The sequence below is a fragment of the Caloenas nicobarica genome, chromosome 27, assembly GCF_036013445.1.
Source record: "Caloenas nicobarica isolate bCalNic1 chromosome 27, bCalNic1.hap1, whole genome shotgun sequence".
NCBI lineage: Eukaryota > Metazoa > Chordata > Aves > Columbiformes > Columbidae > Caloenas > Caloenas nicobarica.
The window spans coordinates 3,797,626-3,820,871 of record NC_088271.1 but is presented as its reverse complement, the minus strand read 5'-3'; the positions used below and the strand labels follow the sequence as shown (position 1 = coordinate 3,820,871).

Genomic DNA, 23,246 nt, shown 5'->3' with positions numbered 1-23,246 from the left:
GGAAAAAGGAGAAGGAAGAAAATACTCAGGAAAATGAAGAGCACCTTGGTCCAGCCCCAGGCATCCTTCTGCTGGCACATGAGCCCACTCCCTGTGCAAAGGTTCGGGATGAGCATCACGTCAAGATTCACTAGTCTCTATTCATCTCTACTGTCAGACCTTCCTTAGTCAGATGCACTGATACAACAGGACTGGTTTTCTTTAGCCCTCCCCTTCTCCAAAGGGTTTCTCCTCCTCTCCCCCACCCGCCTGCAGCCTTTCCCACCCCGTTGCCCCCCAGCCCTGTCCTGGGCATCGCCAGCACTCAGAGCAGACACCAGCTCACACAGAGAGCTCCACACTCACCCAACCACAGGGGCATCCCGCTTGGGTTTTAATACTCCCCTGCTGAGGACAGAATAGATTGAAGATGGCACCCGTGCTCCTCGTGGGAACGGCTAGCTGGAAGCCGGGGTTATTCCCCCTCTCGCTGAGGCAATACCAGCCACTAAGATGCTGGAACTAGGCTCTAGCGCAAGGGTACACATGCCAGAGATCCTCTGGGCCTTGGCCGAATCTCTAACCTTGGCATGGGATGGCATGCAGGCTTCAAGCCATCCAAGGCTCCTTGCAAACTGCCCAGCCAGCCCCACATCCGCATCCCAGGCCAGAAACAAGCATGCAGGGGGTTGGATCACAGTTTTTCTTCGTAACAAACAGCTCAGCTCTCCTAAAGCCAGGAAACATCTTAAGCCACCAGCTTCCCCTTCACTGTGGATTTCTCTGCGTGGGATCCCCAAAGACACATGCACAGATCCCAGCGCATGGCTCAAGTTTGTCTCCCGGCTCATGCTCACATACATACGCATGTACATGTTAATGCAACCAGTAACAACACAGACTGACACACATGCAGTCAGGCACCCGCATGCCCACACAGCCACATTGCTCCTTCTCCCATGCACACACACACTCCTGCACCTTTTGACATGCACAGTTGCGTCCCCACGCTCCTCGCGTGCAGATCGGACAGTCCCAGGCTCTCCCCATGCAGACGCACAAAGACACGAGCAGGAACGGGTCCCCAGAGTCGCACGGGGACGTCCCCACCCATGCACCGGCGAGCACTGGCAGGCACGGCCACAGATCTGCAAGTGCTCCCATGCACAAACACGACGTGCACACATCTGCTTTGCACACATGCTCAGGCGCCCTGTGACGACCGCGCACCCAATACGTGCCTGGCACATACAGAATCCGTGCAGCGGCTCACACGTGTGTGCACGCACGTTCCTACGAACATGCACGGCCTGGGACCCCACGCACTCGCTCACGCAGGCGTGCGCGATCGTTTCACGCTCTTACACGCTCTTACATTTCACCGTGATCTGAGCAACGGCTTCTATGACTCCCAGACTGGACATGGCCACACACGTGTAGTTGGCGGAATCCTTGACGTCCGTGAGCTCCAAGACGTTCCGGCCCACGGGCATGTCGTCTTCGGGGGTCAGGTCCTCCGCTCCCTGCATCCACTTGACGTAGGGCATGGGCGACCCCACGGCCACGCAGGTGATGTTGACGTTGCCGCCGGGCATGATCTCGTGGCTGACGGGTAAGATGGAGAAGCGAGGGGCCACGCGACGAACTGTGGACGAGACGCACAGAGGTAACAAAAAAAAAAAAAAAAAAAAAGCAAAACAAAACAAAAACCAAACCAAACCAGAACAACAAAAAAAAAAAAAGAAAGAAAAGAAAAAGAAGAAAGGGGAGAAAAAGAAAAAAGAGTAAAAGGTAATTTAAATATAGGTGGGGTTTGTCGTCGTTTTTTTTCTTCCTTCATTAAAAACAAAACAAAAAGCCAAATAAATTAAAAAATCGAAAACCAAAAACCAAAAAAATTAAACTTCAAATAAATTTTTACTTCACAAACAATATATAGAATATAGACATAAAAGCGATATTTCATAGCAACAGGGTTCCATTGATCAAGATTAGACCCATCACAGCACAGATAAATACACAAAAATTTATTAGCAATTTCTCATCTTTACTGGCACGAGCTGGCATGGCGAGCGTCGAAAACAATCTCCTCCAGAGGCCCCGGGAAACCTGCTCCTCCCTTTCCAGCCCAGTCCGGCTCCCATCACCTTCTGCCCCAAAAAAGGGAGCGGCCCCTCCAGCACCTTGGCCCAAAATGGTCCAGGAGCCGCCTCCGGCCCCGGAGAGGGACCCTGGTCCCACCGGCCGCCCCGTGCCCAGGGATGCTGAGAGGAGAAGGTTGGGGTGGAGGTGGAAACTTCTCCAGATTTTGCCTCGTTGGAAAGGCCTAAATCTTGTTGTGAGCCAGAGAATCCAACACAGAGAGAAGTATCACACCCCCAAACGCCGGACAGACACCACTTGAAAAGCAAAGAGGCAAAAAGATAAAAAAGGGAGGAGAGGGAGTCCCCGGAGCGGGACAGAATTTAGTTGGTGTCTGCGTGTGAGAGCCACCCAGGGGGAGGCAGTCCCCCTGGGGCGAGAAAGAGTGTGGAAAAGATGAGAAACTCTAATGAAATTTTTGTGGTTTTCGGGTATAGAAACCCTAACGAAGCCTCTTTAAGATCTGACACGGTTCCATCGATAGATGCAGCTTTCAGAGTCACAAACATCATGCAAAATAGGTAAAAAGAGAAGAGAGAGAAAGATAGAAAGAGAGAGGAAAATGCAGAGAAATATAATTTATGGGCGGCTAGCAAATGCCCACATGGATACTGGATAGAAAGAGAGCGACAGAGAAAGAAAGGAAGACAAGGAGAAGGAGAACAAGGAGGGGAGGGGAGAAAGAAGAGAGAGAAAGAGAGGGAGGGGAGGGGGAAACCCACTTTAATGCTGCATACTTTTTCTAGCTGATGTGACCCAATGTGGTGGCTCACATTGTCACATCTCAGCCCTGGCGGAATAATAAATAGAATAGAATTAATAAGAAAAACAAGGTAATGAAACCTGGAACGTTGAGAAAACAGTGACATGTTCTGTGCATCTCCTTAGCAGAGAGGTGGATGCAGCTTCCAGACCTTACACAGGAAGAACACGGACGCAAAGGGGAGGCTGCGGTTTCCTTGGCTCCATTTTCTGAACTAACTGGGCTGGCCGAGGTGGGATGCTCTTCCTCGGGGGTGAAAGCAGGAGAATGGGCAAAGGAGACACGTTGGAGGATCAGAGAGCTCTAGGGAGGGAGCTGAGGGCATCCGGCAAGCAAAGACTAAAGGATACGGACCCCGGGGAGTCGTGGGCACAGCAGCAGCCGAAGGAGAAAAGGAGCCGGGATCCCTCCAACTTCAGCGACAGCCATGCAGTAAATCCCCTCAGGCGGGGCGAGCAAGGGGGCAGGAGAACTGGGAGAGCTGGGGGCCTGAAAAACATCTGTCCTAGCTGTCCTGCTCCCAGGTAACCTCTCTGAGCAACCCCTAAAAAATCAGTGGCGATTGCATCCATGCACAAGCAACGCAAAGGACAGCCCGCCGTCACTCCTCCCGAGCCCTAGTGCCTTCGGGTGGCCCCTGGAACCGATGTCTCGGGTTTTTTCTAGTGTTTCTCTTCCAGCCTACTTCTCCAGCTGCAACTCAACACTACGGATCTCTTCAGATGGGAAGGGTGCTGCCGGGAGAGGTCGTGGCTGCTCTCCATTTAGCGGGGCTTTGTCCTGCAAGCTGGCAAGGAGATGCCTTCAGAGAAAGGTGCGTGTGCTCTTCCCATCGAGCCACCAGATCCTTTTCTGCACAGTTACCAGCAGTCAGGAACTAACGGCAAGGAAGAGACTTCCAGATCTGCGGCATTAGGAGCTCAGAGATGCCGAAGGAGAATTCCTGCATGCACGGATTTGCGAAGAGCACGGGCAGCATGTCCTCACCTCCAGCGTGGTCGGGGAAAGGACGAGTGTGGAGGGAAGGACTGCAAACTCACCTGGACACTAACACTAGATGATTTTCTGCTTAAAGAAAGGCGTAAGGGGAATATCGGCATTTGCACAACCTCGGGAAGCAGCACTGGCTCCAGAGCAGGCAACGTGCTCCTTGCTCCCTCCTGTCACACCGCTCGGGAGGATCTGGAGCCCTAGACATGGGGCACGTCCCTGTCACCTGCTCCATCCCTCCTTCCACCGTCTGCTCCGGGAGGAACCGCTTTTCAGAAAATGGAGCCACGTGAAAACCACGCCGGTCACAGTCTGAGACAAGATGGAGAGAACTTGAAAAGAAACAAGTGGGGTCAACATGCAGACAGATCTGGGGTGGGGATGACTCTTCTGAGGAGGGGCTGGTTTGTCACCTTCTGGAAAGGGGAGGCAAGGTGGGGAGAGGTGAGAGAAATGGGGAGACATTTGCCGGACAAGATCCGGTCAGCAAACAGCATCAACAGCAACAAACAACGGCAGGTGGGATGCAAACACTGAGTTGTCATGGAAACAGAACAAGACAATTAATTCGAACAGAGGCTAATCACAAAGAAATAAAACCGAACTAAAAGAGAAAGGAAATTTAAAAAAAAAAAAAAAGAAAGAAAGAAAAGCTAAGAACAAACCAGAATTTAATAACTGAAAAGCATCATTTGATGTATGGTGGAGCGCTGAGAATCGGAGTCTGAAGGGCACAGCCCGCTGCTGTCGGCGAGGTTTTGGACGGGGGGGCAGATCCACTCACAAAACACAAGCTCGGGGCCACGGAGCCGCGTGGGGATGGTCACAAACCCACGCAAAGCAGCTCCCCCCGCTCCCCACAGCACCCGGGGCTTCAGGGCTCGCAGGGCAGCGCTACTTGTCAGCCGGTTTAATGGCATTTGTGACAGTGAACTAACGGAAACACCCAGCGCGTCTGGATGCCGCCCTGCGAAAAGGGAGAATTTGGATGAGGGTCAGCACCAGGCAGTCCTGCTTCTCCCCTGCATCCTGGTTTAAAAAAAGCTACACACTCCGGTGCGTGCACAAATACACAAACATCCACACGCCAACCTGGGATGTGAAAACAACTCCAACGTTAAATGCTGGAGACCTCCGAGAGTCCCTAGATACATCCCTGCTGTGGCTCAGGGCCCTGACAACCGCTTTTACTGTAACACGAAATACTTATAGGGCTCATCTCTGGATGCCAAGAACCAGCATGCTGCTGTTTATTTTAATTGCTATTCCACTCCGATTTGGCTCTCGACATGAGATTTGTCAAGCTGAGAATCTCTGGGTCAGCGTTTAGGTCAGGCCTAGGAGGAGGAGAGCGGCGGTGGGAAGAAAGCTTGAAGTGCAGCTAGAGATTGAATCGAGAACAATTTCAGCTCTGGGTCCAGCTGCGTTTCACACACGGCAGCTGAAAGAGCGAAATTTTACATGTCAAAAATGCGGTGAAGAGATTCCTGCCATTTTGCTATCCAACACATTCAAATGACTGAAAAGAAATGAAAAACCGCCCTCTCCGGAAAGGAAAAGTTGGGATGGGGCAGTCAGGTGTCTGCTTTATAGACACTGATCTAATGCTTGTACCAATTTCTGGTTTCAAGAAGCACCTTCCCTGCGTTTCAGGGATGTTTGGTTTCCATGACAGCTTTGTCAGACCTGTTTTCCAAAGCCCACCTCGCATGCGTACAGAGGTACATGCTCCATGTGCATGTGCAGCATCTCCCAGCAGCCACACACGAGCAGCCACACACAAACACACATTTCCCATGGCCAAAAAACTCTCCGGAGCTTTTTTCAAACAAGGATACAGCTTGTTACTGGTAGGAGGAGATTTTAGAACTGGAGCTGGCCGTTTGTGATGCAAGTCAAATTGATCGATGCAGGGAAGCCATTTCTGAGACACAGAAAGATTTCTTAAGTGCAGTTAGAGTCTGTTTAATCTTGTTTGTTGGATAAGTATTTCACGCAGGCGTCCCAAACTCGGTTTAACATTAGTTAGAAACTGAACTGGTCCATAACTCGTAAAGCCAATTGGTTTTGTTGCTTCTCACGGATGCAGGCAGGGTGACCCAGTTTGTGTTCTGTGAGTGGCATTTTCAGTGCATTATTCTTTCCGACAAGGTACCAATCAACATCACTAGGGTTCCCCACCACCACCACTCGGTTAAAAAGAGAGCTGGGGTCCACCGGGTGAGAGATGCGTTTGAAAGGGACAGATTTTACAGACCTGATCAGAAGAGACACTGGGAGATCCAGGGTTGACTTTTGCAACACCAGAATCCATCCTTAAAATGCGTTCCCAGGACGCTGCTAGTGAGAGAAGTCTGAGGACCAACCAACCAGTCCGTGCTGAGGAAACCCACCGGTTCCACTTTTTTAAGCCCCTTCCAGATTAAGTCAGGGAGAAAAATGTTGGAGGAGGAGCGAGGTGGGGAAAGGAGAACGTACTAGACAAGAACCCGTCACTTCAAACCCCGATTCACATTAAACCAACTCAAAGAGAAACATATTTGCTATCTTAAGGAAGAAATCAATTGAGAAAGGAAACAAAAAGAAAGTGAAGTGACTGGTTGAAAGCACCAAACAAAACCAAATGGTATTAAACATTTTGACACTCAGCAAGCTGCTGCTCCAAATGAGGTGAGAAGGCGGACATTATTGGCCATTTTGGTGAGACAGGACTCATTCCGTCTTGCTCCAAAATGAGGAGGGGGTAGGGGAAAGGGTGCCAAAATAATGTGCAGCCTCTACGTTATTAGTGAAGCTTAGATTACACCTGTCCTGCCCTCCCAAAAGGTGGTGGGTCCTGCCCTGCGCCTCTCCCTGTCCATTCCAATCCGGTCGTTCCGCTGGGGTCTGGATTCCCGACCTCCGTCCCTCCCGAGGACGAGACACTGCCCTGCTCGTGCCCATCGCCTTCCTCATTTCCTTCACGGTAAATAAAAGTCAATCAATAAAGAGGTAGGTGAATAAAGAATGAGACCAAGGCTTGGATTTGGTCTGGAGGAAATCCATTCCCTTCCCAATCGTTGTTACTTTTCCACTTTAAAAAAGACATTAGTTGAGTGACAGGCTGGCTGAACATCTCTCGACTTTTTGTAATTATTTTTTTTTCCTGTTGCTTTTTACAGGATTGAATATAAAATAAACTGAACCCAATTATTTTTCAAGCAGCTCTGTAACATTAAACGCCGACTTCGTAATTTTATTTTTGTTATTTTAATTTGACAAGGTGTAATCTAATTTTTTTCCCCTAAAACAAAGAGAACAGCGATGCAAAAGGTGTAAGAGACACAGGCAGGCAGAGATTTCGAGATCAGTACAGCACAGTGTTCCTGCAAAGTGCCCTCTATAGAGAGATATACATAGATATACATATATATACAGTTTTGATTTGGTTTTTTTGTTTGTTTTTTTTTCTTTTTTTTTGGGGGGGTGGCTTTTTGTATCCATTCCCATTCCCTGATACCCTTGAGAAATCCTTCTGCAGAAACACAGCAAAGTTGGTTGTTTGCTTTGGTTGGTTTCGAACTAGAATTTCAGAGCTGAGGACACCCCAACCACGGACAGGGCGCCCCCCAACCCATGGAAATACTCACGTAAAGCTGAAAAATCGCCCCCAAACCCTCCCTGAACTTCAGCGCCTGGAAAACGGCTCAACAGGGGCAGCTGTGTGAACCAGCAGCGGTTCTGCCTCCCTCCTTTTCCATTAGAGAGTCTAGCAATGCTAGTCTAAAAAGGTATTAAAATGCCTACGTTTTAAACTATCAATGACTGTTTTAACCTGGCGGCTATTTGTTAAATCCGTAGTGCAACTGAAATGACTTCTTTCTAGCCTCTAAATGGCATTGAAAGCGAAAAGTTTGGCAGCCGCTCCACTCGGCTATTGAGGGACAGGCTGAGCAACCAGCAGCCCTGGTTTGATGGTCAAATTACACATGAGCCAAACTTAACCCAGGAGCAGGCTACGGGCTAAATTATTGCTTAAATTAGTCATATTTTAATATATTTTGAAGCTTTACTTCCTGAAGGTCCTAGGCGCATTATTTCTGCGTTTTCTACGGGTTTTATTTTAATTGATTTCAACTGGTTTTGCTGTTACGTGTTTAACCCTGGCCTGTTTTCATCTTCAGTCTCTCAATGAGTTGAGGTTTTCCAGAGAGCCTTGAAAAAAAAAAAAAAATCATTATTTTAAGCGTTCTCAGCAGGACCTGGGCTGCAGAACCTGATTCTGGGTGACTAAGCTGTACTTGACTCCAGCAGAAAAGGCCTAAGCAGGCACAGCAGCGCCTGGTGCTGGTTTTTAAATACCTGCTGAACCATTTAAAACTCCCTGGGCTTGAAAAGAGCAGAGCAACAAGAAGCTCGAGTGGAGGGGGAAAAAAAAAAAAAAAAGGATTATCCCTGCAGCACCACGACTGCTGCTTTTTGTAATTCCCGACAGGGCACCACTGTGTGCAATAGGGGAAAATTTTTAATTCTGGTAAATTCGAGGAGGACAATGTGTCCTGTGCTGGCGGCAGCAGCTCTGTGTGCTCGGGGGGTGTGAAAGCTCAGCCCACACAGCTCTGGGGTTTATACAACAACACAGAGGAGCTGAAAGAGACGCTTGGCCCGTCCATGCAGCCTGAGCTGGATCAAAATGGAGCCATCCAGGGGAAGCCTGAAGCTTTCCAAACTGAGAGGAGAGGTCCCAAGTGCTCCGTTTCAAGGGGGCAAAGCAGCTGTGGCTGTAGATCCTGGACAGACAGACGCGTGTCCTCTCTGGGGCAAAGCCTGGACCCCGCACGAGTTGACTCGCTGACGCTTGGAGAAAAACACCACCAGGTATGAGCGATTCCACCTGGTTTTATCCACCAAAGCGGAGTGTCTCAGCCCTTTTGGGTAAGATTCAAAGCGCCTTAAAAAGGCCAAAAACGCTTCCCTTCTGCCACAGTTGAAAGAAGGACACACAGCTCTCTGCGCAGGTGCCATACACAGAAATTTGCTTTCTGATAAAAAAAAAAAAAGATTCAGGCTGGACACGAGGAAGGAATTGTTGGCCCTGAGGGTGGTGAGAGCCTGGCCCAGGTTGGCCAGAGAGGTGGTGGATGAACCATCCCTGGAGACATCCCAGGCCAGGCTGGACGGGGCTCTGAGCAACCTGAGCTGGTGCAGATGTCCCTGCTCATGGCAGGGGGGGCACTGGGGGAGCTTTAAGGTCCCTTTGACCAAAACCCTTCTGTGATGAGCTCTGAGAGCTGCCAGGCTCCCAAACCAGCCTCCCCTGTGCCAGGAGAAGCACAAAGCTCCAGCAACCAGCAGCGGGACACACAGCTCCAATACACGCGGCTTCGCATCCGTCCTGCCCGTCATCACTACGGGCCAGAAGTTTGACACTATTTGTGTCCCTAAGGATACAGAGAAGCATCCAGCGAGAGTTCTGAAAGCCAGGTGAGTTTATAGCTCCCATAAAAAACCAACATCCCCATCACGAGGTACTGACTTGCCCACTGAACTGTGTCTTTCTCTTCACTGACTACAAGTGAAATTCGGACAACTGGCTCAGACGAGAAATGTGTTTCGTCCACCCTACGCTGGCAGCAGAATTCACCTCGCTACTTCAGATCCGCTTTTGTGGGGCTCCATAGAAGATGCTCCTGCATTTTGACCTTGGAAATTCCCTGTTAGCAGATTCTTTGTTATTTTGGACCATGGCATGATCTGATCTGTAATAATACACAATACATCCTTAGCCAATAATGTCAAGACCATGCCCATAACTTCTAGCAAACCATACGAGCTCTTTCAGACAAGTATCAAGTCTCTATTTCCTCGCCCAGTGTCATTCCAGCTTATCGTGACTACATCCGATTTAGCTTTAGTTTATTGTTGTTGACATTATTATTATTTTTATTGGCTCTTAAGAAAGAATTTAACCTTAAAACCTCAGATCACAAGAGATTCTAGCAGCAGCAGCGCGGTTTGGACACGTTAGAAATACTTTATGGAAGATAAAATAAACAAATAAAACCCAATGGTGTATAAATCCCTTTTTAATTGCACCTAAATCCTGAAACTCAAACTCCTATTCATGAAGGAAAACCCTGTAATTAAGTACTGATTATCACCTTTTAGTCCTAGGCAGGAGGGAGGTGGGATGGCAACAGCTCATTTCAAATACTATTCCTTCTCTCTTGCTCTTTTTAAATAGAACAAGCCTTTTTAATTTTATTTTTTTTTAAAATAGAGCATTGGAACTGGGGGATGTCTTTTGACTATTGTTGGCATCAAAGCTGGAAGAGCCACAGCTGGTTGCTTCAGAAAGACGTTCAAACAGTGCAGCATTTCGGAGTGGTACCCTTGTGTCTCCGGGGAGAGGGGAGAGACTTGAAAGGGGGAAGGGGAAATACCAGCACTGAGGGTCCGAGCACTGAAATCTCAGCATTTTAAGAAAAAGAGAAAGACAGACAGAGAGAAAGAGAGAAATAGAGAAAGAGAGAGACAGATACTGTGTCAATACTGCACTGGATTTCTCAAAAATCACACAGCTTTAATACCTGTACACTAGGAAAGCCACTCCTTTGGTAATTATTGAGTAGTGAGGACTGACGGGCAGAGGGAAACGCATGAACAGGGCAAGGGAGGGCACTGGATTCTGCAAAGGGCAAAAGCACCAAGCACAACGGGACGACTACCACACTGCAAAACCCCACCTGTTCACCTCCCATGCGGCTCCCCACGCGGGACGCGCACATGGGAGGCAACAGACGCTTAACCGGGGATAAACAGGGAGATGAGAAGAGGGAAAAGAGGTGTTTTCAGCGGGATCGTAACTTGTCAGATTTCTCGTTGCTGTTAACAACGGAGATGCAGCTGCCAGATGTGTGCCAGCAGCCTCTTCTGTGTCCACCACCGCTGCATTTGTTTTCATGCTCCTTCAGAAAGGAGGGCTCTGCCTTCTCTGGGCCTGGCTGGTTTTCGAGGTGCCCAGGCAGCAATGGTTCAAAAATAGGGAAAAAAGAGGGTAAAAAGGGGTAAGGCAGAGCCAGCAGAAGGTGGCCGGTTGCCTGCCCTTCGTTTCTGACGCTGCGAGGACGAGGCATCCCCCTCGTTAGCCGAGCTGCTAATGAGCCCGGCCCTGCCCGAGGACGGGCTTTCCACGCACACGTGGTGCTCGAGGAGAGACAGCGGGGTGCGATTCGGTGGGCGCTTTGTGCCTCTGCCCGTGGGGGCTGAGAGTAGATCAGCTCCTGTGCGCAGTGTCGGGTGTTACTGGGAGGAAACGGGCCGTTACTGGTGAGCGCCTTCTCTTCACCGGGGGAGCCCTTTGGAGCAGGGATCAGGGTTTTTCTTTGCGTGCAGGATGTGGAACAAGAGCCACACCTCCAAGAAATAAAGCAATAATGTGATCCAGGGTCTGCTCTAACTCTCGGAGCGATCCCCCTGGCTTCTTACCATCTTTTCCGCTTCCCAGATCCCTCCCTCCCCCCCCCAAAAAAAAGGTTTGTGTCCCAAATAGCAGGGCTTCCATGGACAGGCGTTAGAGCTGTGTGACTCCTTTGCTCCTGGAGGGATCGAGGAGTTCAGTTACCACCGGGTGGGCAGGAACACTGGCTTCTCACAATGCGTTTGAATAAACTACAGCACAGCATAACCAATCAAACAGAAACGGGAAATCAAGAGAAAGCAAAAAACCCAACAGAACAGAAGAGTTTCCAAAATAAGACTAAATCCACTTCAAATCAATCAGAATTGTAAAAGGAAAATAAATACAGAGTAATATATATAGGAAAAATAATTCATAATTAATTTAAAAAGTGGCATGCAAAGAAGATTGTTACATTCTCCTATCATGCATCAGGCCCAATGTCCAAACGGCAAGGTAACCATGACGACAAAAAAGTGCAAGAACTCAGCAACATTACCAAAGGATGCATAGAGAGGCCCACAATGCAACTCAACTCATCTCTGCGAGACCCGGGAACGGGCGGGTCTCGCTCATCTTAAAGATTTCTTGCTTTTTCTCTTTTTTTTTTTTTTAATAATTTCATTTTTAATTTTTTTTTTCTCTTAAGAATGTAAAAATGTGGGTAAAGAAAGTAAAAAAGAAAAAAACCACACCAACCTTCTCGTAGCTCTGAGGGATGTTAAGGGGGTTTGATGCGGAACACAATGACATGAGGAGAAGAGAAAAATAGGGGAAACACAGAGAGAGTAAAAAAAGGCCTTCTCAAGGCTGTCAGCTGCAAATTGATTGATTTTTTTTTTCTCTTAACCAAAATAAAAAGAAAGGAAAAAAAATGAAGATAGTAACGACCCTCTTTTCTGCCTTCCTCGCTTTCCCCCTCCCATCCAGGCACCTTCTGAGAACAACCAGGCTCTGTAAAGAGGTCAGACCGTGAGCAATCCTAATTCCGAATCAGCACCCGACAGGTGCCAACCCCAGAAAGGAGTCCTCACTTCTTTAATCCATCTGCTCTTTGGAGAAGGGGGAGAGGAGCCCGTCCCAGGCGCGGAGCCCCCGACACGCAGGAGGTGGCGGCTGGAATCCGCTCTCCCGGCCCGCGCGCCCCCCAGCCCCGCACCCGGCCCTGCCGCCACTACCTCCACATGGGACTGAACGAGGAGAAAGAAATCATTAGGAGAAGGAAAAAAAAAAAAAAAAAAGCAAAGCAAAACCAAACCAAACCATTTCCTTGCAATGTTCAAACTTACACCTCCTATCCCAGGTGTTCTATAGAGACAAGCATGTTATGGGAGAAACAAGTCAATTGGAAACACAGGAGTGTTCGAGACTCTTTGAAAACAAAAAACGGGAAGAAAAATGTGCATGAACTTCCCCTCCCACCAAAGCAAATCCATTTCAGAAATTTGTTACCTTTCCACGATATTAACACACAAGAAACAAGGAATTAAACAGCATGAAAACCCCCAGAGCCCAGGCCGAGCCTGCTCACACCGTGGTTTCTGCGCTCTGGGCCGGGCTTTGCAGGCCGGGCCCAGGGACACACGGACTGACGGGGACAGAAAGGGCGACATCCACGTTACAGCCACCTGGAGCCGACCCGGATCCAGGTGCGGAGACAAGCAACTCCATGTTACAACCTTTGTCTCCTGGGTAGTTTCCGAGTGGCCAGAAAGGTAGAGGAAATTTATAAATAAAATAATAAGGCAAAAATCCCCACATTTTTTTTCCTGTTTCCCAATCCATTCCAGCTAAGCTGTCTGCGAAGGATTTAGCCCCGAATTAGTATCAGATCCAGATTTACGTTCCCAAAAGAAGAGTTTCGGGGCCCAGGCGACAGGGCAAATTCCAAACCCAATTTTCCAGCTGGCCACAAAAGGCTATTTAAAAATTTAGCTTGGAAACACTGAATTATTAAAAGCCTTCTCTCCATGTGCATGTGATTTAGTGAGCGTGAGACACGAGAGAGAGAGAAAGAGAGAGAGAAAGGAGTGCACACAGGAGCATGGCTCTGCTTTCACTGCAGAGTTAACGTGAGTGGAGGTGGGAGGCGCTTCCTCTGCCGATGGGATGGAAATGGGAACAGTTTGCTGGGATGTAACTTATTCTTTTTTCCGCCCAATGGTATTTTTCTTTTTTTTTTTTTTTTTTTAAAGCGAGAAGGACCAGCCCTGCTCCCTCATTACCAAAAGGGTTTTGCTGTGGAAAGATGTTAAACCAAAGCTACACACAACATATTACAGGTAAGAGAGATCAAAATAAGACAGCAGAACATCGAGGGGGCATTGAGCAGAAGCCAATCCCCCTGTCATCTGTTCCCCGGGTGAAGGGATCTGTCGCTGCAGCAGAGATGTCTGCTGGCGTCTCCAACTTTGTGAGCCTGTGCCCCACGGCCAGCGTTCGCGCCCAAGGAACCGGCGAGAAATTACTGCTGGCAAAGGGAAAACAGCTGGGATTTTGGGGAGAAGTGAGAATGAACCCTCCTGCTGCAATCTGCTGAGATCCAGGGGAGGGACGGCTCTGCGGACGGGGCTGAGAGGGTCCTCCCCTCCTCTCGCACCCGTACCAGTAGAACCGACAGCTTCCCACTGCCGGGGAGCGGGATCCTTTGGGAGAAAAGGGCTTTCTGGCCACTTTGCAGCCAACGCTCTTTGTTCCCCCCTGGGTTCTGCAGGCTGATGGCTGCCAGAGACTTGGGCACACTATTCTGGGTCACGCTCAACTTCGCTGTGGGTGACACAGCCTCGTATTGCTGCTCTGCAACACCGGCACGGCGGCTGGAGCCACCGGCAGCGAGGGCGCACCAGGACCTCCCTGCAAGCTCCCTGCAGGGATCCAATGGATTAACACCGGTTCTTCCCCTGCGCTCAGGGCCAGGACAGGACGGAGCAGCTGGGGACACTGAAGGCCACGGGGAGGGCGGTGTTTGGCAGCGGTGTGAGCCGACGCGCTCCCTACCTCTCACGTAAAGGTTAGCGGGCGAAGAGTAGCGCACGCCCGCGCTGTTGCTGGCGACGCATTCGTACTTCCCCTGGTCCGTCTCCTCGCTGCTCTCGATCTGCAGGCCACCTGGGAGGAGAGAAGAAGACCGCAGCAAAGACACCGTCATCACCTTTTTGTTGTGTGTTTAAGAGAGAGCAACACAGCAGCAATGTTTTGCTTTTTCCCCTCCTTGGGCCAATAGACACTGGGACAGTCCCTGGGGGTTTGGGGTGATGAGCACGGAAGCGCTGAGCCCTCTGCCCACACCAGCTCAGGTCTGTGCTCAGCGTTAGGCTGGACACGTACCCAACAGGGAGAGAAAATTTAATACCCCCCCTCTACGCCAAGTGTTACTCTCTGTACTGAAATAATCAGCAGAAGTATCAACTTTTGTGGTTTCTGCAATGCAGTCATTCTGCACCAGAACTCATGAAATCAACTGCAATCATCCCTGTTCCTGCGATCCCCAGAAATCTATCAGACACAGCTGACTTTCCCTTGCTCGATTTGAAGCAGTGACCACAGATGTGAAACGCTTTGTCACCTACTGCCGAGGGTCCCTGGGGCATTTTTATCACCTCCACCTTCCTTTTGTGCCTAAATACCTGATTCACTACGGTGAGAAAAGCACCTTACTGATAGTGAATATTCCCAAGGGAAAACCCTGTAAATACTGCACTGAAACTTCAAAATTGCCTGTGTGGTTTACAGTGGCTGGGCCAAAAGGATTAAGGTCTTTCTTAAACCTGTACACTACTGCAGTCTACAAGAACATACCCAGAGCCCATGCTAAACACTCCTGTAAGCAAACATGCAGAGATATGCCGCATGTAACTACATGGAAGAAAATTGCCTCATTTACCTCAGAAGGCTTCATCCCTGCAAAACTCCGGTTAAAATATATATTACATAAATAATTCAGCAGGCTATCAAATGTTTTATGTATTAGGAGTACATGATTATACTACAGATATGGACAGAGCTCACATGTGGTAAGACTCTTTAGCTCCCACCTCTGGAAAAAAAAACCTAAATACGAAAACCAAACAATTCCAGCTCGGCGTAATATTATTGATAAAATCTGAAGTGAGAAAAGTGCAAATGATCTCATCGCTGGTTGCGGAGACAGCCTCCTCAGGAAGGAAAACCCGACGTGTTCACAGGAGGAGGACAGGAGCTCGTGTTCGTCCGTGTGCGTGGGGAGATGCTGCGTGGGGAGATGTGAGGCTGCGAGAGCATCTGCAGCAGGGCTGGGCGTGAGAGCGACTCCCGCGGCACCCACCGCGTCTGCAAGCCCCCAAAGGCACAACGGAGAGAATCAAAAACCCCACTGCGAGCCACTAAACCAAACTAAACTCATTTCTAAAGAATCTGTGGGTATTTCAGCGTAACAGGGGTTACAAAGCAAACAGACTGAAGCTTCACATGGAGACCCCAGCTGAGCGTGTTTCATACTGAATTACGGCTCGAGCATGCTGCCATGGGAAGGCTCTGCTTTGGCGGAGAGCTGGCCACTGAGTTTTCCTAGAAATTTCTGTTAATTTGGACAAATCTGTGGGTTGCTTCCACTGGTTCCAGACCGTTTTTTTGTGGGGCTCATGAGCATTGCTTGACCGAGTGTATCCAAGGGGCGACGAAGCCACATGGCAGAGCAGGGACAGAACCATGAACTGCAGGGGAATCAGGACTCAGCCCTTTCACCTGGACCACGGCAGCTCCGCTGGTGAATGCAGTGCTGGAAATTACACTGCGGAGAGGTCAATGAGTTTTCAGCACTTGTCAGGAGCCAATAGAGATGACGTGTTGAAAAGCAGATCTCACCTACAGCATCTCCTGTTGCTTTTACCGGCAAAGAATTATGGGCTTTTAGATTTGCCAAAGCAGGGTCTCCCAAGGGCGCACACCCAGTTCCTGCTGACTTGCAATGACAGCTTGAGGTGCAGTATCTTTCTGGCTCCATTAAAGAGACAGAGCAGAAGCTACTTACCATGGGTATCTTTCCTAGAAAAACCTAAGGGTAAGAGAGTGAGGAGGAAGGGGGGCAAAAAGGCTCTGAATCCAAACACATGAATACGCTGAGAAGGTAAATGCTGAAGATCTGACTGAGTAGAGGACTGGGAAACCTTCACCACCATCATAGCTCAGGAGCACTTTGCACCAATCAAGAGAAGGTCCTAAGTATTTACCAAGCTTTGTTAGCATTTAATACAATGCTCAAGATAAACTTCAGTCCTTCACAGTCCTGGAGAGATTAGCTCTTAAAACTCTGCCATAAATCTGAGGCAGCACAGCCTGAGACGTTATTAGAATAACAGTATCGGTATTACCAAGTGCACCCAGCAAACAGAAAAGGACACTATAACCATATATAAAATAAAGACAGGTATAAAAAAGAAATATCCAGAGGTGAAGCAGGACAAGAAAACATAACAACAACAACAAGAATCTGTATAGAGCACAGGTCAATGAAACAGGAACTGAGTGAAGTGTTTGGAGAGTGGGTGAGTGAGTGAGCTGGGATGTCTTACCTCGGATCGGTGTACCTTCTGCAAAGAAAACAAAGAAAATGAGTGAAAAGACTGTAAAACCCCAAACACCTGCACTGCCCGTGGGAAAAGGACCTGAGTCAAGGAAGACAGTTCCCAGTAGGAAACTTCCTGCTCTCCCTCATCTTCAATTACAGGGACAGACTGAAGGGGGTTCAGGGTGCTCAGGTGGGGATGCCCTTTTTGAAGCAGTCCAGTCCCATGGCACTTGGCTTGAAAAATCTTAAGACTGGCTCTATTTTGTTGCTAAGAATTCAAAGAAAGTCTCCAAGCTCTCAGCTAACATTACTGTTTGCTACTTGCAGAACATACGATGAACCTGCATTTATCTTCATCACTCCGGGGGAAAAAGGGTTGGCACTACGGCCGTGTCTGCAGATAAGGGACAGGCAGGTACCTGGCATCACATTAAGAGCTGCAGGTTTGATCCCACCTTTGCTAGCGAATTCCTGGTTCCAAATTTGAGTTATTGGCACAGATGTGCGAGGAACTCAATGCATGTCTTTGTCAGGGCTTTCCCAGATGCGCTGAAGGCCATGCTAACATAGGAGTGAAGGGCCACCTCACACAACTGGGGCAGGAGGGGGTTCTACAGAGAGAGCAGAGTTCTGCTACACTCGCCTGTTGACTGCATCTCCCTTGGGTCGCTTTTATTCCAACCCCCTCCAGTTGTTTCTAGCACCTAACGCGAGTCTCTGCCTAGGCAGGGCTCACAGAGGAGAGGAAGGGACATCGTGGCTGCTGAACCATGTCAATGGTAAAATCACTGTCCCCCCGTTTGACCTCCTGAGGTTGCAACCATCTTCCTTTGAGAACACGGCAGGTCCTTTTGCTCACAGTGGCATTCAAACTTGTCACACAGTTTATCAAAGAAGGGGGTTTAGTTGGTTGGTTTTTACCCCAATCCTGAGAACAGGGCAGATTCCGCAATTACAAGTATCGCCTCTCACTAGGGAGAAATGCAAGTGCTTCTTTGCAACGGTAACAACGTCAGCATCCTGCGGCACCTCATTACATGCTGAATATCAGCCCTAGAGTCTCTCCTCTCCCCCAGTGAGGTAGGGCAGCATTACTACCCTCACTTTACAGACGGGGAAACTGAGGTAGAGGTGAAGCAACTTGCCCAAGGTCACAGAGGGAAGCTCGTGGCAGAGACGAGAATGGGAGTCAAAGCCTCCCGTGTGCCAATCTTCCGCCTTCACCACCAGAAAACCCCTTCCCTCCTCATCCTTCAGCCCTCCTCATCCTTGTGCTGCGGTTCAGTCCTCCATTTTCAGGATAGAAGGTAAAAAGTATAGATGCTGATTACAGTTCACCTTTATTTTTCAAAGGAGACGAGGGAAGAGAGGTATTATAGTGTTAGGATATTAGATTCTAGTTATACTCAGCTTCTAGTTAAGAGGTTAGGTTATTTGCTAGAGAAAAGTTAGCATCTAGTTAGGGTTAGGAACTAGCTAAGGTTAATAAAGCAGGTTGGTTAGCTGTCAGGACAAAGGTTGGAGAGACAGCGCTTGAAAGAGAAAGAGAAAGAGGTGGGGGAGCACGTACTGGGGCAGATCTCCACACAGGAGACGGCAGGAAGGTTTTAAAAAGCGCGCGAGAGAAAGAGAAAGCAGCAAAGGGTTACACTTCAATTCAGTGGAAATAAAAACAGCCTCTGATACATCCTTCTGTCTAAAAACTGGAGTGAAAATCTGCCATCTGTGGCACAAATCTGGCAGCAGGCTAATGGGGAAGACGGTAGAAGAGGGGAAGAGACCCCAACATCACCCACCGCTATGAAGCTGCTTTGGCCTTGGCTGAGCCTGGCAATTTCCTGCAAAGGTTCACTCTAATTGACAGAAACACGCTGAAGTTAGAGCTGTGTAAGCACAGATACAACAGCTGTGGTTACTTTCTTGGGTTATTGTAGGTTAGTTATTCCCTGTTCCCTTTAAGCATCATTGTTGGCCCTGGAAAGGCTGCCGGCAGCTCTCAGAGACAGACTGTGCTCTCAGAGGGCAAAATAAGCCAAGAAACGCCACCTCGCTCTTCCCAATTCTAACTCTGGCACACGGGACATAGAAGTGAGGAGCAGAACACGTTTTGCAAGATGCCCCGCACCAGGGACGGAGCAGACAGAATTTGAATCAAAATGAGATCGAATAACTCGCAAGGGAAGAGCAGCAGTTTGAACGGCGGCAGTGACACAGATGGTAGATTTTCACTATTGGAGTTTCACATCTAACCAGCTCCGTATTCAACATCAGGGCAGCAGGATGGTGCTAGAAGAGGATAAGAACTAAATTAATTATTCGGGAGAACTCTGACAGGTTCTGTAATATTGATAAGGGCTCGTGCTGGTGGAGTGGAGGCGCCTGTGTTCAATACCTGCCTTGCCTGGTGTCCTAACGGTGCACGAGCAAATGCAAATGAAAGCACCAGCTTTGCAGAGAACTAAAGGAGGAAGAACTCACGCTGCGATGCTGACTTTCTGAGTGAAAAGTTAGTTTTGGGATGCCACATGCAAACTATCCATATTGCATTGCACAGCCTCCCAGGATCTGGAGATCCGCTTATTTAGGGCAAAATTTGAGGCTATGTGTACGCAGAGGGGCAATATGATAAGGGACCAAGGTGGTGGCAGGCGGAATGCCACATCCAAGTGTCCCCTTCTGTCACCAGGGACGGGCTCTGCTCCTCCACCACCCCTTGCTCTGCCTGCCCACCCAGCAAACTGCCTACGGATTCACCCAGCCTTGAAAACAGGGCGAGGAGGACAGTCACCATCGCCATGGCAATGACAGAAAACACGTCCCCACCTTCTGTCGGGCCACGTGCGAGCACACGTGTGCGCTGCGCTCCTCTCCCCAGGGCTGGGGAGAGCTCTGGGTTCCAAACAAGCCAGCAATCACCAAGGGTCTCCTGCAATTTTCAGATGCCGGATCCCGGCTGACAGCTGCAATTGCTACATCTCTGCTAACAAAAGGGGACTTGGCAGAGGGAGCAGATGTGACGTGAGCTCTGCAGACGGGCTCGCAGCTCCTCGAGGGACACGGGCGATCTAGAGCGGGGGGCTTTTCCTTTGCTTAACCCTTTCGCATAGCCACCGACCTGGGATTTACAGGTTTAATTGGAAATGGCCGCACCCCCACCTCTCCCTTCTGAAAATGCCAATAACCCTGTTAGATGTGAAACTCCAAGACCTCCTGCAGGTGTGAACACAATTATCACAGTTCCAGGGTACAAGCTATTGTGTCATTGGGGAATTCCAGGACAACTGTTGCTAAGTTACAAAAAAAATCTATCCAATGTTAGGAGGTTCATATTAGCTGTTATCTCTTTATACAGAGAGATTAATTAGGATGATTGTTATTATTTTGTAGCCTGCAATACCCCTGCAAAAATTCATTACGAGGGCAGAATGTCCCTACTGAAGGAGTTAGTAGAAGAAATGCATAGCATGCCTCTCAAGAAGCTGTTACAAAGGAATTAGTTTAAAGGGGAAGGGTTACAAATCTGGACATTAGCAGGTTTGGGGTTTTTCGGTTTGATTGGTTTTTTTAATTGAGCAAACTTACCAAAGGTCTCTGAATGTTAAAAAAAAAAGTGAAAAAGAAAAACAAAAAAAAGGTTGTTATAGCCAGTTATTGAAAGAACAGAAGACAACAACAAGACACAAAGGCTGGAGTGCTGGTGCGACGTGAGGTGGCTGCAGGTGTCTGTGTCACCCCCCCGGGTGGCACGGCCGAGCAGAGGACACTGGCTTCACCGCACATGTCCTGACACCGCTGGCATCGGCGTTAAACCCAAATATCCGCTTCTCTGACACCTCTAAGAGCACTTAGACAAGCGGGGTCTCCAGGGCCGAGATGTTCATGTGTGTCAAAGGGAAGCGGGAGCTCACACGGAGGTTCTTCCCGTTCTCCTTTGACTGACAATACAGTTTTTCAACCCCCAAACTTTAGATTGCCAATTGCTTGGAAAGTTTATCTGGAGATGGAAAGGAGAAGAAGAAATACTTCACACAGAAACCCCTCCATGGTTAATGACCTGTTTCCCAATTATATTGAAGACCTATAAAATAATGGGTCCATAGGACGAAGCGAATATAACGACCATGGTCTCGGAGGTCCATTTCTATTGCCAGCAAAATATTCACTTCTTTGATATAAATGAGAACCAAATGTGGACACAGCTTCCCAATTTTGCAGAGCTCTGTGTATGACACTTCACTTGTACCTTTTAATGAGCTAATCTGCATGTCCGCCCCTAACTCATATATTGATATAAATTCAGTTCTTAACGCCCTTCGTAACAAAGCAGCACGACGACTTTATCTCCAAGAGAGAATCTGGGTGTCTGTCCTGTCCCCACCAGGGAGCAAAACCCAGGACTTTGGGACAACACGGTCGCTGTTTTCTCTGCTAAGCCTGTTAGGGCAAAGTGAAGTTGTGATTTAGTCCCAGGGTCACTCCTCCTCCCTGCACTCCTGTTCACAGAGGGCTCGTTAGCTGGCTGTAATTGTTAATCCCCAAGAAGCTGGGCTGGAGTCATTCTGATGACCTGTGGGTGAAAGACACTGAAGCTCATTAGCAGTGTCGTGAAGCACCTAATGCCCTAACGTGTGCTAGTGCCACACTTCTGGCAGCAAAGTTGGTTTTCTGGAAAGATAAGTGTCTTAAATTAAGTTCTGACTTGAGCAGCACTCACACCATCAGCATTCAAATAGGCGTCACCTTGTACATCACACTTGGGTTACAAATCCACACCTGAATCTGCTCTGCCTTGTCTTAAAACAAACTCCTCTTCCCTGACTAAAACACGAACACAGTACAGATGACCCTAATGTTAATGTATTTTGCATTTTCACAGGCCTTTGCATCACAGAACATGCAAGTTTTGAAAGGCCACAGAAGCAGATGAAACAGGGGGATTCAGAAGCCCTGGCTGTTCAGGAATCCGCGCTCCCTTTCGCACACCAACAGGTTTCCGCCCCTAAGGACAACAGGGAGGCCTCAGGGTTTCAACAGTTCACTAATTCAGAGCAGCTGTAAATGAAATTAATTCTCAGCAGGTATCTTCTGATTTATCAGAAAGGCCAAGAGTTCACCCTGACGCTCAGCAATTCACTGGAATAAAAATGCAGCACTCAGGTGGCTTTAAGGAAAACACCAGATCAAACCCAGTTAAAGAGCATAAAGGCATTCGAGCAAGATGATAAATGTATTAAAAATGATCTGCCTGTGCATTACTCACACTTCAGATCACGGTCACAGAGCATGATATAATTCTAGTTTACCTCTCATTATTTATGCTGAGTGATTTTTTTTTTTTAATTTGCATTTGCCTCAGCTGTTATGATAAAACAGGGAGGTCAATCTCATCTGTGTTTGTGAGATTCAACAATCCATTCTAATTCAACAAAGCAGTTTAAGTATCTGCTTGTAAGTTTGCTTCACTGAATAAAGATGCATTTATGCAGGTGTATAAAAGCTACACTGAACTGGAACTATACTGAATCTTTTCCACTGGTGGCACGAAGAACTAAAAATCTTTATATAGAATCTTTGCCAAACAAGGCAAGAGAACAAAACAGGCAGTTCTGTTCTCTGATGCTCAGACTCAGCATTCCAGCGCTCAGAACTGGTTTCTTCGGTCCAGCAGAGCTCTGGGCAGAGCAGTCGGCTGTCGCTCCACTGCCTGACTTGTAAAATGTCTAATACCAACAGAGCAACCCCAGTTGCTTCACTCAACTCCCCCCCTGCTTCCTCTTTGCCTGCAACAATAGGGTTCTTTTGCCAAAAAAGACCCCTGAAAATGCTCCATCTCTCTTGGCCAAAGGAACGTTCTGAGTAGCCGAAGTGACGCTCATGTTTGCTTGGTCCAACCACATAGACATGTTTGTTCTAGGCCGGGTCAAAGCAGTTGGTATTTGAAAAGGGTTATTTCTTGGCTTAGTTTTGTTAAAAGGTAAAACTTCTGAAGCTTGTTTAATTTTGCAGCAATCAAGGGAAGTGCTTTTTCAGTAGTATTTTAAAATAAATACACCTGTGCCCTCCTTGCACACATACACATATTCTCACACAGCGAACTGGCAGATTTTACCAGTATAAAAACAGCTCCTGAAATGTGAATATTAAGAGATGTCACGTTGACACATAACACACAAAACAACAAACATAAAACAAGCAAAAGAGACAGATGGACAAGCAGATGGGGAAAGACGGAAAAGTGAGAGGAGCCACGGAGCTGGGCTACATCTGTTCATGGAGATCACTCCATGGGCAGCACCAAGGGGTCACCCCAGGATGCCCACAACTGCTCTCCAGCGATGGCTGCAGGGACTGGATGCCGGAGAGATCCTCAGGAGCCGCTCTTCAGCGCC

General features: G+C 48.4%; 1 protein-coding gene across 12 annotated transcripts in view; it reads right to left on the bottom strand.

The window, feature by feature from the left end:
• Positions 1-23,246, bottom strand: part of PTPRS (protein tyrosine phosphatase receptor type S) — a 148,143-nt gene that overhangs the window by 43,242 nt on the left and 81,655 nt on the right. For all 12 annotated transcript variants that reach the window (XM_065652381.1, XM_065652386.1, XM_065652389.1 and 9 more), the window contains exons 6-7: positions 14,310-14,420; positions 1,355-1,624 (exon numbers count right to left, since the gene is read on the bottom strand). In XM_065652381.1, coding sequence (XP_065508453.1) covers positions 1,355-1,624; positions 14,310-14,420 — 381 coding nt within the window. The remainder of the gene's footprint in view (positions 1-1,354; positions 1,625-14,309; positions 14,421-23,246) is intronic.